The 12,013-nt window shown below is 39.7% G+C and overlaps 1 protein-coding gene across 2 annotated transcripts in view; it reads right to left on the reverse strand.

Moving 5' to 3' along the window:
• Positions 1 to 12,013, reverse strand: part of KIAA1549L (KIAA1549 like) — a 288,283-nt gene that overhangs the window by 68,850 nt on the left and 207,420 nt on the right. For both annotated transcript variants that reach the window (XM_090032777.1, XM_090032776.1), the window contains 2 exons: positions 6,913 to 7,094; positions 5,263 to 5,480 (listed from right to left, as the gene is read on the reverse strand). In XM_090032777.1, the coding sequence (XP_089888903.1) occupies positions 5,263 to 5,480; positions 6,913 to 7,094 (400 nt within the window). The remainder of the gene's footprint in view (positions 1 to 5,262; positions 5,481 to 6,912; positions 7,095 to 12,013) is intronic.

The raw sequence follows: 12,013 nt of genomic DNA on the forward strand, positions 1-12,013 counted from the left end.
ACATACTATTTCCTAGTTTATACACCAGAATACCTTCTATTCAGTGTATGTGAAAATCCAAACCAGCCGGAGAGGAGCACATCTAGCAGTAGCAGGCAAACATCAATCCTTCTGGATCATGGTGCATGTGTGAGAGGTGACTATTACCTTTGACACATACATCCCGGCATGAGTATGGAGGAGTGGAGGCTGCCCAGACCTGCCATCCCTGCTTTAAACCATTGAGACAGAATCTAAAGGCCAGACTGAGTCCAGACATTCAGTGCCTCAATGGCTGTAGTTATATGCACATCCAGGAATTTAATCCAACTCTCCCATATGCAGACAAGGATTCAACCAATGAACCACAACAGCAGGTGGAACACATTTACTAGTTGCATAATGTCAATCTAGATTCTAGCTATACTGGGGTAAAGAAGCTTTCATTAGTATACATGAAACATCAACACTTCCATGCAATGAACATTTGCAAGATAAGACTTGCCTTGCATTTCTTACAACAGAAATGGAAGAGAACATACTTAAAAAAGCAACATGTTTCTTTATTTATTTATACCCTGGTAGCAGGCAAAAGCCCCAGACAGATATCAAAGCTGACTGTATTAGGTTCTTTAGGTATCTATAATGAAAACAAGAAAGGGGCAACAGAGAAGGAGTAAAGCTGAAGTTGGGAACCATATATGGGATTACAGGTAGGGTAGAAATGAGCTATGAAGAAACTTAAAAATCTTGGAATGACCATAGTTCTTTGTGAAACGATTACAAGAAGATCACCTAAAATTAGTAGAGGCATAAGAAGACTTCCATGTTGGAAAGACTAAGATTTCCATTACAGCCCCATGGCACAAATGTTAAGTACCAACTACCAGAGAATCAAAGCAAATAGGACTCTCTATCCTTTCAAGAGCAAGGGACAGCCTACAAAACTAAAAATAAATGCTTGAAAAAGAAAACTTTTATTTACATATGGACTCACTAACATTATATACACACATACATACATACACACACACGTAACTTTGGACATACACGATAGAAGCAAACTGCAAATGGTGATTGAAAACATAATTCATTAAGTTTTAAACAATACAGCTCAAATTTCTAGACTTGAACATAACAGTCATCTTTCATGATACATCTTTCAGTCTGATTTTCCAACTCATAGAAAATATTTTCCAGTTGCTACTGAGTGATTTCGTGAAATAAATGAAATAAAATGAAAAAAAATTCTTATATTATGCTAAAAAAACTTAATGAATTATGCTTTCAATTGCCATTTACAGTTTGCTTCTATCATGTGTCTATCCAAAGTTATTAAATTTTAAAGTTGCACAAGGCCTTTATAAACACCCTGTATATTCATTCTGCTACATTATTTGACTAATACGCTAATATATTATTATAGTAATAATGCTACTAATAGATATAGATATTTGAATTCTGCTACATTATTTAATATATATAGGTCAAATAATGTAGCAGAATTCAAAAAGAAAAGCTCATTTATTGTGAACAACAACAGTTCTAACATCGCTAACTAGAACAGCAGCAGAGATATCAACATACAGTTCTAAGTCTCTTATTAAACAAAGTACTTAAGTACATGCTTGATTTAAGGGTGGGATGGTGAAGAATACCATGTGACATAAGAGCACAAGCAACTTTCAAAGGAATTTTTGCTCCTATTTCCCAATGGCGCATTTGAAAATTCCAGGGGCGTTACTGGTTCAGGGAATTAATTATAGGAATTTAGGAATAAACTCCTCTCTAGACATATTATTGAATACTTGTATATTGTATGTATATTATCCACCTTCTTCTGCAGACACAGATATGGAAGCAGACTGGCCCTGAATGTGATCTGGGATGACAATGCATATGTTCCAAAATTAGAGCTTTCTAGAACTGTATACTTCTCTTTCAAGGGGACATTTTCTGCAGTTTAATCAACTAGTGGTACATTTTCTAAAAGTTTCAAATACATGGCATCTAATACATGTGCATTCTTGAGCTGATTACAGACAATTAAGGAAAAAGACCCAGAACACTGCATATCATCAGCAGACTTACCACAATTGCCCTGAGATTGCCAATTAGCTGATTTAAAGAAGATTCACTAAAGAGAAGGGAGGTATCAACATTAACAACTAGCATTCAAATAGGTTTGCAAGTGTCTTCTGGGAACGAAAACAAAATTCTGTAGTGCCCAGAAGGCTGAAAGGGATGCAGAGCACAGGCATGTGGATTCTTGAACAAACCAAATTATTTAGAGCTGTTGTTTTATAAACAAAATTTAAAATGCTGTTTAAAACAAATCCAAATATATAAAGGTCAGCTTGAATAATGCAAATAATTCCTTTTTTTCCTGTTATATTTTGGAAGTACCATACATAAATGACAGCTTCACAGTTAGAACAAGAGAAGAACATGACTTTTTCCCAGAGCTCTGAAATTTTTATCTTTTTACCTAATCCTAAAGATTATTTAAAACAATGGACTGTATGTGCAGCCTTTTAAAATACAGGTTTTTAATTCCATATCAATACATAGAAAATGATACAAAGCAAAATCGTGTTGTTCTTATTCTGAAGTAGGTATCATTTAAGAGTAATGTTTTTATTGTGAAATTATAGTGATAGTAATTAATCTTGCAGACAGTTGCAGTACCTTGCAATATAATTTTCCTGTACTCATCCAGTATCATATTATTGCTCTACAGCATATACTTAGCTGTGCTGTTGGTATGGCAACTGTTTATTAGTAAGAAACTGGAAGTTTACCTGAGACACAAACATTCCCAACATTTGAAAATGCATCAGCAAATATTTTTTTATTTTAGCTCACATAGTCCATATTTAGTGAAGAGATATCTGGACTCTTCACACAGTTAGGGTTTACTGCTTCAGGTAAAGAAGAAAGGGAAATCATTCCCCAAAGTTTAGTGTACATGCCTTGATGCATTTTTTCATAACCATTAAATTAAAATTAAAATATTTATTATTAAAATACTCTCTTAAATTTACATAATACATTAGAGAGAACACCTAGGAAAAAAGAACACTACAGGATCTCCTATCAATTCATGAAAAGAAAATGGTCAGTATTAAAGTTTCATGTGTAAAGTGTTAAACATCTCCCACATCTCTTAGAGTACATAACAAACGCCTAAGACATGGTTTCAGTACTGCACTGTATGTACTGTAAATATTAATGTTCGTGTTTCTACATTCCTCAATTATATTCTCAGGACAGAGGGTGATAATAAAATAGGATTATTGTATCATGCTAATGCTCAATATCTTACCTTTCCTGTGCATATGTAACAATTTGTTCCTCCCTCACTGGAGATCTGTAAAAGAACTGATACTCTGACCCTCCAGCAAGGACACCAGATACAGTTTAATCAGAATCTTTATTCTTCATTGACCTGTACAACCCTGGGACAAGTCTTCCTGAGCACAGTCTCCTTCAGTCATTTAACTCTCTCCAGGCTCCTGAGTACACAAACTCATTTGGCTTCAGCAATTGCTTATATTCCAAGACAACCTTTCCTTTACAATTCCTTTTACAACCTCTCATCTCTGCCCACAAAAGGTAATTGTGGCAGCTATTCTGAATGCAAAGGCCCTTTGATTACTCCTTTAAGTACTGATGCTGTCAAATCTATTAGCAAAAGTTGGATCTGAACTAATCAGACAATGAGAACAGAACGGAGATCTCTATCCATGAGGAATCTGAAGAAGAAGAGTATTTAGATATACCCCTTCCCCTTCTACAATAATCTCCTGATGTCATTTTCCTCTGACTACATAAAGGATTAAAATGTGGTAAAGAACTACACATAATTTGAGGTGGCGTGACATCACAGTGGGAGCCCTAAAGAGATACTACCTCACACAGTCACAATGCCTCCACACAGATCCCCTGTATGACACAAAAATGGGCATGCTATGCAACTCCTGTGTAGGCCAGCTTGACTGGCAGGTGAGGGGTAAGACTGTTGGGACCTCCTCTCTTTTCAGACAGCCTGTGCTCCAGGAAGCACTGATAAAGGACTTAGCAGACAGAAGCATGTGCAACAGCGAGCAGCCTCTGTACAATGGATCTGAATAGGATGAAGAAGAAATCTGTACCTTTTTGTGAATTCTCTTGAGTACAGAGATGAGCATTCTATATTTGTAAATTACTTCCAAGAGCCAACACAGTGCTACACAAACACTGGCTATATGTTATACAACCACCTCTTCTCAATTTAAAGAAGAGTTAATTATGCCATAGATTAAATGACTTGTCGAGATCACAGCAATCCACAGAGTACACTTATAGCCTTGCAGATACCATTATCTGCTAAACAAGCTACTGAAATGAATTGACTTTATGATGTTTAGTTAATACTGCTAGGTTTTAAAAAGTTATTTATTTGTAAGTTCCAACTTTGGAAATAATTGCAGGTGTACTTGAAACAAAACAATGGTTTAGAACACTGTTGGACTTTGCCAAAGAGCAGTTTTGGACGCCAACATTTTGGCCTAAGTCCATTTCTATTCTTTGAGTAAAAGCTATTATCATACTTTCAATTTAGTTATTTTGAAAAAAACGGCTTACAAAATACATGGAAATTCTACCCTTCAAATATTGTTTTTCTTTTCACTTTTCCTTTGTTACCATGTTACTACATACCACACTTTCACAAATTTTCCAGAAATAATCAGTTTTCTTCATGAAACAGGAGACACCAAACAAATAAAATAGCACGTAAAAGATTTTCTTCATCAGTGATGGAAGTTTCCACTTGAGATAATTGTTCTTCTTACAGTCCATGGGTAATACCAATCTCATAACAACTTTATATTAAAACTAGCCAATTGCCCATCAAGAATGATGGGGGAAAAGGAAGAGGGGCAGGGATGAAGCACTGCTACCCACCAGCCCATGCCACCGCCTCCTCCCAAGGAGGAGCTTGTCCCGCCATCCCCCTCCACCAGTACCTCATGCCGTCACTGCCTCTAGCACTGCTGGCCTCACCACCCTCCCCCTGGGCTCTGCTCTTCGGAGGCGGCAGAGCACTGCCACGATGAAAGGGACGGAGCAGGGAAGTGAGCCCAGTGCCACTGGCCTCATCCCCCCACTCCATCCCCAGTATCATGGAGGCACTCCACACTCTGACTGATTGTTTTACTAACCAGAGTGGTCCAAGAGCATTACAGACAGACAGACAGATGGACTAAGGTCTTTATTATATAAGATGCACAAACATCTCACCTGTTTTTAGGCTCTGCAAATGGAGAAGATGCATCTATTTCTGGATCCAAACCATGATCCATTTCTTTTTGAGGTTTTTCATACATCTTTCTTCTTTCCGTCAGTCCCTTGTTGTTATCAACCTGAGGAAAATCATAGTACCCTTTCCTCTTGGCTTTCAAGCGCAGCTTGTTGCGATAATGTTCTATGTCAGACTTCTGCTTCAAGGCTTTGTTCACCTAGAAGAATGTAAAAGGACTTCTAGATAAAAGTAACGTGCTGATGAATTCTAAACTACATTTTGAAAGTGTATTTGATGCACAATGTGTATTGCTTTGGATTGTGCCTCTTGGACCACAACACACCGTCTGTCAACAGCAGGGAAGTACAAGTGAACAGAGTCACTGTATTTTGTATCATTTGGCAGACGGTTGAATAATTGTAGCCTACTGGAATACTGTATCTCCTAACAGTGACTCCACTTATACCCCTGAAGAAGAACGCTGAGGATGTTAGCCAATCATCTTCACAATCAGAAGGAATGTGTTTTCAGGGAGGATGGGGCAGGGGAAATATTTTATACATTTGAACAAATTGAAGTTCTTTTCCAAAGTCAGTGTAAAAATGTTGAAAGTACCTAGTTTTTGTGCTAAAACGCAAATGCCACAAATCTCTTTATGAACTCCACGATGTTCCTGGGTTTTACTCAGATGATGCACAACTACTATTCCTTGAAAGAAAATAGGTACTGAATATAAGTTACTGCTCCGGGGAATCAATAGCTGTGACACTTCAGGGCTTAAAGTACAAAACTAAACATGATAGTTACCCAAATTTGAATCCTCACACACAGCCTGTCAGAATTATTATTTACTGTGTTCTAACCTGGGCGTAATGTTGGGTTTGACCCATAAAAGAGCCAAGGGCAAGATTGTGGGTGGCCCTCACATGAGTGCCTAGCCTGAGGAGTGCAAAATAAAACCTTCCCCCAACTCCAAGGCATTACACAGATATAAATTTGCTGACCCCCTTAGTAAATCAGCATGTTTCTATGAACATTACATAGAAAACACTTGTAAAATAACATAAATCTCAGAGACAAAGGGTGGTACTTCATTAACGGTCCAGTTAAGCACCAATTCAAAATCACTTTGGTCCAACAGGAAAGTAATTGTGCTTAGTATGTAGGCTGAAGCACAGATTGTACAAGGCCTGGCTTACTTCCTACCCACCCAGATTTTAGTAGGCAGGAGAGTCTAGTGAACAAAAACCTGGCTCTGACTTAAGAGAGCCTGGTTCATTTTCCAGCTCAGTGATTTCCTGTGTAACTTTGCACAAACTTTCTAAGACAGTGTCCCTCCAATCCACACTTTATAAAAGGGAAGTTTTGGGAAAATTAAATCCCTTACTAGCTCCTGGGTATTCAAATAGCGCAATGCTGGAGTCCACAGACAGACTGACTGGCTCCTTTAGGGCACCGTGTATTCAGAGATACAGAACCATATTCTCCACACACTCTGAGCACAATCTGCACTTCTTACAGGATTTTACAAAAGATATGCAGTTGAGTAAAAGGATGCTAGTATTCCTCTTCTCTCTTCACTCTACTCGACTAAAGTCCAGTATATTGTCAAGGAAAATACATGTGAAACACTATCAGTTGGTCCTTACCTCCCCATTAATAATAGCAGATTCCTGGCTCCTATCTGATGCAGCATGGACAGGAGGCAATGCCACAGGTTTTATAGCTATCAGTTGTACAGATCCAGAAGATGTGTCGAAGGGATCAATGGCAGACTTAGCAATGCTGTTATCAAAGAGAATGCCTCCTTCCTCTTCATCACTTATGGGCACTAAAACACATTATGTTTATTCAGTATATGATCTCAATTATTTTATTGCAGGTACATAAGAAAACTAAGTGGCCACAGGCAATAGATTAATACTGAAGTGTTTGATCCACTTTGCCTGAAGACTTCTACAACTGGAAAACTTGGACTTCAACCAGAATAAAGTTTTTCATGCAAGGTGTCATATCAAAAGCAAAAGGAATATTTGTTTCCAAAAAGTCTGTGCAATTGAGATGGAAGAAAAAACAAAAACTGAATGATGTAGAAAGAGACGGTAGGAAAATGACAATGGAAGAAAAGTATGTCCTTCTCCACACGTGATACGAAAAAAGTTGGTGTGACAGTTTCCAAATGCCAGTGCATGAATACAAATATCTAGCACATTTTCTTTTAACAGAGCTTTTTTGAAATCTGAAAATAAAGCACCTGATTTTAACAAGGGCTGTAAAGGCAATTACTACTTAAAATACACGTTAAATTGAAGCACTAAAGTTACTATGCAGATATGCTCAAGGACTGCCACTTTCCCAAGTCATGTCATTTTGCCAAAAATTTACCATTCAAATTTGTAAGGAGAAAGTAGAGGATTCCTGATGTAAAATATCTCTGAAAGTCTTTATATTTAAATGGCACATCTGCTTAAATGGGTAACCTCCTTCAGTTCAAATTTGGCATTTTCCCAAAGTTTTGCTGATAAGCCAGCATCGTATTGTCAGTCATGAACACCTAGACCTACTTTTTCCCATTTTGCAAAAAAAAACAATTATAAAGTATGGAGCAAGTTCTGCAGAGATCCTTACAAATACTTTTAAATAACTGTCTTATTAAAGAGATGAATATTTGTTCTCTCTCAAATAACAGGAGTAGAAATCAGCTTCTGCTGAAGAACAAAGTGGTATGCTCTCAACTTACTTCCTGTGAAAATATATGCCATTTTAATTTTTAATCATCAAAAGAATTACAATGGAGCCATAGGAGACAGTAGGTAGTTTCAGAAGAAAAATATTTGATTATACTTGCATAAAATATGTAACCTACTGTATAAGCTTATTCATCTTGCTCTCTGAATTCACAGTAGAGTAAGTTGTCACTATTTGAAATGCTAAGAAATATACAGGTTATATCATGGTGTTACTAAATAATATCTCTCAGGATTTATAAAACTGCACAAATACAACTGTCTTCATTTTAGTCTGTCTGGAAGTTCTCTCAGACTCTTAAAAGGGTAGTTAAAACACAGTGTCATGAATCTTATAAACTTGCAGAGGTAAAGAGAGATGAAAACCTGATCCCACTGAAGTCACCAGAAAAACTAAGGACTTCTGTGGGACCAAGGTTTCAGTTAGATCAGTGGTGCTAAACCTTTTGGTGATACAGGCCAAATGAGTGGCATAGGGCAAGTCTATGGGCTGGATTGGACCCTGAACACCAGAATCATTCCCGTGCCACCAAATTGGAACCCATGCCTCTCCCTTGGCCCTGCAACCCAGATACAGGCCCTGCACCGCCTTCTTGAGCTCCATGGCACCAGATGGGGCCACCACACTGCTTTGCTTGGCCCCATGCTGCTGAATCCAGGCCCCACCCTGCCTTCACCTGGCCCATGTGCCCAGATTGGGCCCTAGGCCACCTCTGGGCACTGATCTAGTATGCTATGTGGCCCATGGGGCTCCCCACAAGTCCATAAATTTGGCAGCAGAGGAGCAGGAACTGCAGCCTCTGCTCCCCGACTGTCAAATGTTCAGATCCATGGGGACCCCCTGGGGGCTGGATGCTGTGGCTCCACAGGCTGGATCTGGCCTGTGGGCCAGGGTTTGAGCACCCTCTGAATTGGATGAACAGCCTGAAATTTATATAAACAGGGCTTTGGCCCCAAATGCCTGGACATAAGAACCATTCTAATATAAGTATTTCTTGGAGGGGAGGGTTGTGCGGGGTGGTAAATGACTGCTATTAATGGTACAGTTCAGGTATATAAGCCAGGCATATAAGGTAGCACAATGACTTAGTCAGAAGTAAGTTTTAAATTCAGACTCAAATTCAAATGTCAAACCTGTATTAAAGGCTGACACAAACATTGCCTCAATCTTCATTGTCTTGTCTTTTCTCCAAATCTTCCATTAGAAAATAGAAATGCTTTCAAAATTCCTCTGCATTTCACACTTTCCAGTAAGCTCTAGAGCAGTGGTTCTCAACCTTTTTGCACTTGAGGCACCCTTCACTGGACTCAAGGTACCACTCCTTAACTTTTAGGAACTGACTGGCACCCAGTTTCAAAAACTAATTTCTATGTTACCATGCTTACCTCCTTGTAGAGAGGTTGGGCAGTGGGGAGGGAGAATCATCCAGTCAGGATGATTGCCAGTCAGGGGGCAAGCCTGAGCCTGTGCTTATTTGCTTAATTTACCTGCTTATCTCCTCACACCTTATGGCACCCTTTAAAGGATCTGGCAACACTCTGGCTGAGAATCACTGCTCTAAAGACAGCAAATGAGCAAAACCGTCTTACCAACATGAAGTGTTTCCAAGTAACCATGCTTGCAGACTAAGTGGTTCCTGCAGCAATGAGCTCCATGCAGATAGAGCCCTATACCCATGTGAAACACGGCTGACTATTACCAGGTTTCATTCTAGATGCAGGACTTCACCTGCCCAGAACTCACTGGTGGAGAAGATTCAAAGTGTTTTGCCTGGTTACACAAAATCCTCCACTTCCCAGGCTCATAGCCATTTAATACAAAGAGAAATAAAAAGAATCAGAAATCACAAAGGGCAGTTATTTCTGATATGCGGTATTAACACATAACAGAATACTTTCCTCACATATAATATTAGTATAGTATTAGATTCCTCATCTCCTGCAGCCAGCCAGGCACTTTTTGTGAGGCTATATTAATGATACCAGAAATTAGATGTTTATTCCACATTAGCTGAACATTTGCTGAGCTCAATTAAATTATTTTTTTGTCTGTTACATTTCTTTGCATTGACAGGTAAATGATAAAACAAGGATGCAAAACAGGCACTTTAATGTTGGCTCTTATTTGTCTCTTTCCCAGAGAATTCACAGTAAATGCTCAGAATGAGATTAAAGTCCAGACACTATATAAATCATCAAGAAACCAAGCAAAGGAAGCTCACATGAAAAACTAGAAGTCTTTGAGGGCTACTTTTGTATCTCTGCACAGTTCACCACATCCTTCTATCTATGTCTCTGAACGTATGGGTTTGGAGGAAGGATGTAGATGACTGAAAACTTTAAAATATCCAGATGTTATCTTAAGTCACTCACAAGTGTCATGTGTTTCTTATAAGTAAAACTAAAAAGGGGAAAAAGCTTTATCAGCCCACATTTAAAGCAATACTCTTTAGTTTCTCTTTAAGCAATTGAACATCAATACCACATTGGTTTAATTACACTCTGCTTGTCTTTCCAAAGCAAAGAATGAGAGAAAGTGAGTTTAAGTTCAAGGGAGAAAGAAAGGGAAAAATTTACTCACCTACCAGTAAGTATCTTTCCTGAAGGAGGAACCTAGCACTCAGTAAATTTTAATGTAAAGCCCATTACAACTGAATGTTTCACTTCCTAGGCTCTATCTTTAAAAATCTCTCTCTCTTTAAGCAAATGTCTACACTGCACTCAGGAGATGTAACTGCAGCACACATACAAGTACTCAGGATAGCATTAATCCAGTTAGCTCAAGTACTAACAGCAGTGCAGGGCTGTGGTAATGACTTTGTAAGCCTGCCTGGACATAGAGTATGTACTTTGGGGGCAGTTAGCCTGCACTGAAAACAGCACTGCCTATATTCACTGTGACCTCTACCTTAACTGTGGAGATTAAAGCTGTCTCCAGCAAGTCTGCACATGCTACAATCACACCTGATTGCAGTATTGATATACCTTATCTTTGCAATGTAGTTCCAGCAGGTGGAGCTAATCACTCACCTCTCTGGCTTCTCAGCCAAGCACCTAAGCTGAAAATACAAACTAGAGGCGCACAGTTAAAGACTTTCTTGGCCGATAGCTGATTATTAGCCAGCCATATCAGCCAGTACCATTCTGATAATAGATATTTAATAATAAAGCTCGTCGAACAAGCTTTAGTTTAAGCACCCCCACTGCCATTTCTAAGTGTGGGATACTGATACAGGAGACACAGTGGCACTTTAATTAAAGTGGCTCTCAGAGCCGCACTAATTAAAGCATCCCCCCACACACATACACACACACACAACTCCCAGAGCACATGTAAAAGTGCCCCATGCCATTTGCAGCCCCTGCCCTTCAACCCGAGTCTGGGGGCAGCTGCCTGAGCCGAAGGCTGCCCAGGGTTGGGTGGTCTCCAAGTACTTTCATTAGAGTGGCCCTTGGAGCCACTCTAATTACAGCACTGCTTCCTCACTCCCAGGGGCTCCCTGCTGGGAGAAGGACCCTGCTGCACACAGTGGGGGGAGCGGCTGCCCCAGGCCCTGGGGTACAGACCCCGGGTACTGCATGTTGAGTCATGCTGAGCTGGGCTGGGCTGGGCAGCTCAGCTGTGCCTGCCCCTCCCTGCCCCAGTCAAGTCTCCAGCATTTACAGTGCCTGCCCCAGCCCACAGTCCACACTGTGCCACACCACACCGCACCAGCACCCGGGACACCACGGCAGCCGCTCCACTCCAGCCCAGCCTGCCAGTGAGAAGCTGGGGGTGTATCCAGGGTCACATCGGTTTGCGGGAGGGAAGCCACGTGTCCAGGGGCCCCAACATAATTAAATTCTTAGAGAATATTATTGGTTACATTGGCCAAAAAAAGCCAATAGTCAATAACGTTAATTTCCCTTTTATCGGTGCCAGTCCAATGCATGACCAATATATCAGTGCACTCTAACACAAACTGATTAATATTATGAAAGAAAAGGAAGGATACTTTGTTTT

Source organism: Crocodylus siamensis, chromosome 2, assembly GCF_052110815.1.
Source record: "Crocodylus siamensis isolate JL-2025a chromosome 2, ASM5211081v1, whole genome shotgun sequence".
NCBI lineage: Eukaryota > Metazoa > Chordata > Crocodylia > Crocodylidae > Crocodylus > Crocodylus siamensis.